This window comes from Tupaia chinensis, unplaced genomic scaffold, assembly GCF_000334495.1.
Source record: "Tupaia chinensis unplaced genomic scaffold, TupChi_1.0 Scaffold149537_1, whole genome shotgun sequence".
NCBI classification, from domain to species: domain Eukaryota; kingdom Metazoa; phylum Chordata; class Mammalia; order Scandentia; family Tupaiidae; genus Tupaia; species Tupaia belangeri.
Window position 1 is genome coordinate 1,445,155 of NW_006209381.1, and position 1,877 is coordinate 1,447,031.

General features: G+C 57.8%; 1 protein-coding gene across 1 annotated transcript in view; it reads left to right on the forward strand.

The window, feature by feature from the left end:
- The first annotated feature begins 31 nt into the window (after nt 1–31).
- Nucleotides 32–1,877, forward strand: part of ZIC1 (Zic family zinc finger 1) — a 3,736-nt gene continuing 1,890 nt past the window's right edge. The window contains exon 1 of the mRNA XM_006171417.1: nt 32–1,013. Within this exon, the coding sequence (XP_006171479.1) occupies nt 32–1,013 (982 nt within the window). The remainder of the gene's footprint in view (nt 1,014–1,877) is intronic.

Consider the following 1,877-nt stretch of genomic DNA (forward strand, 5'->3'; position numbering starts at 1 on the left):
GGGAGGCCGGGGCTCGCCCCGAGCAGCCACGATGCTCCTGGACGCCGGCCCCCAGTACCCTGCGATCGGCGTGACCACCTTTGGCGCGTCCCGCCACCACTCGGCGGGCGACGTGGCCGAGCGAGACGTGGGCCTGGGCATCAACCCGTTCGCCGACGGCATGGGCGCCTTCAAGCTCAACCCCAGTTCACACGAGCTGGCCTCGGCCGGCCAGACGGCCTTCACGTCGCAGGCGCCCGGCTACGCGGCTGCTGCGGCCCTGGGCCATCACCACCACCCGGGCCACGTCGGCTCCTATTCCAGCGCAGCCTTCAACTCCACGCGGGACTTTCTGTTCCGCAACCGGGGCTTCGGCGACGCGGCAGCGGCTGCCAGCGCACAGCACAGCCTCTTCGCCGCTTCGGCTGGGGGCTCCGGGGGCCCACACGGCCACACGGACGCCGCGGGTCACCTCCTCTTTCCCGGGCTTCACGAGCAGGCTGCGGGCCACGCTTCACCCAACGTAGTCAACGGGCAGATGAGGCTTGGCTTCTCGGGGGACATGTACCCGCGGCCGGAGCAGTACGGCCAGGTGACCAGCCCGCGTTCGGAGCACTACGCTGCGCCGCAGCTGCACGGGTACGGGCCCATGAACGTGAACATGGCCGCGCATCACGGCGCCGGCGCCTTCTTCCGCTACATGCGCCAACCCATCAAGCAAGAGCTCATCTGTAAGTGGATCGAGCCCGAGCAGCTGGCAAACCCCAAAAAGTCGTGCAACAAAACTTTCAGTACCATGCACGAGCTGGTCACGCACGTCACGGTGGAACACGTCGGCGGCCCGGAGCAGAGTAACCACATCTGCTTCTGGGAGGAGTGTCCGCGGGAGGGCAAGCCCTTCAAAGCCAAATACAAACTGGTCAACCACATCCGCGTGCACACGGGCGAGAAGCCCTTCCCCTGTCCCTTCCCTGGCTGCGGCAAGGTCTTCGCGCGCTCCGAGAACTTAAAGATCCACAAAAGGACGCACACAGGTATGGAAACTGTTGTACTCCCCCCCTTCCCCCTTTCCTGGCCTGGGACCTGAAATCCGAAAGTCAGTAGCTAGGGCGCACTAACCCAGCCTCGGCGAGGTGCCGGCGTTAGTTCTTTGTAGGCAGGCCGCGAAACTGTGCCCTGATTTTTAGTTTTGAGTTTGAAATGATACATATGTATGATACATATGTATGGATAGATTTTTAAAAACAGGGCAGATGAAAAAGAGATGGGGATATAGATATTTAAAATGAGGAATGAAAAAGGCCGGGCGGACAGGAAGCCAAGCCAGGCTTGGAGTTCCTGATGCTCTGGAGGCCAGAGAGATATCCGGCTTCGGGCAGCAGCGGAGGCGCCAAATACTCCTGCCAGAGACAAAACTAAATGCTTGGTTGTGGCGGGTGTCCTTCTCCACGCACCTTATTGAAGGCTTTCCCAAAAGAAGGGTTGAGAAAATCGAGGCGATTGGGTCAAGGGGCATAGAAAGAAATAAAACAGAAAAAGACCGAAAGAAAGGGGAAGAATAAATACTTTAGAAGTCAGGCGGCTTTTGGAGGCTTATGCATACTTGAAGAGCTCAATTTCATCAGAGACCGGTTTAGAGTGGGCCGGAGGAGCGGGGAGAGTCCACAGAAAGCCAGGAAGTCTTTTTTGTCAATGAGATTCCATGGGGCACCTAACAAAGTATTGTATACCCCGCGTTGGCCTTTAAAAATAATCCAAGATACACTTTGGAAACAGTTAAATCAAACAAAAAAAAAGTTATCCTGGAGCTCAGGGCTGTAGTCTGGTGTTGGGGAGGGCATTTTGGTCACCATGTGCCCACCAGGCCTGGAATCCTGTCTCCTTCCTCTTCTGGTTTG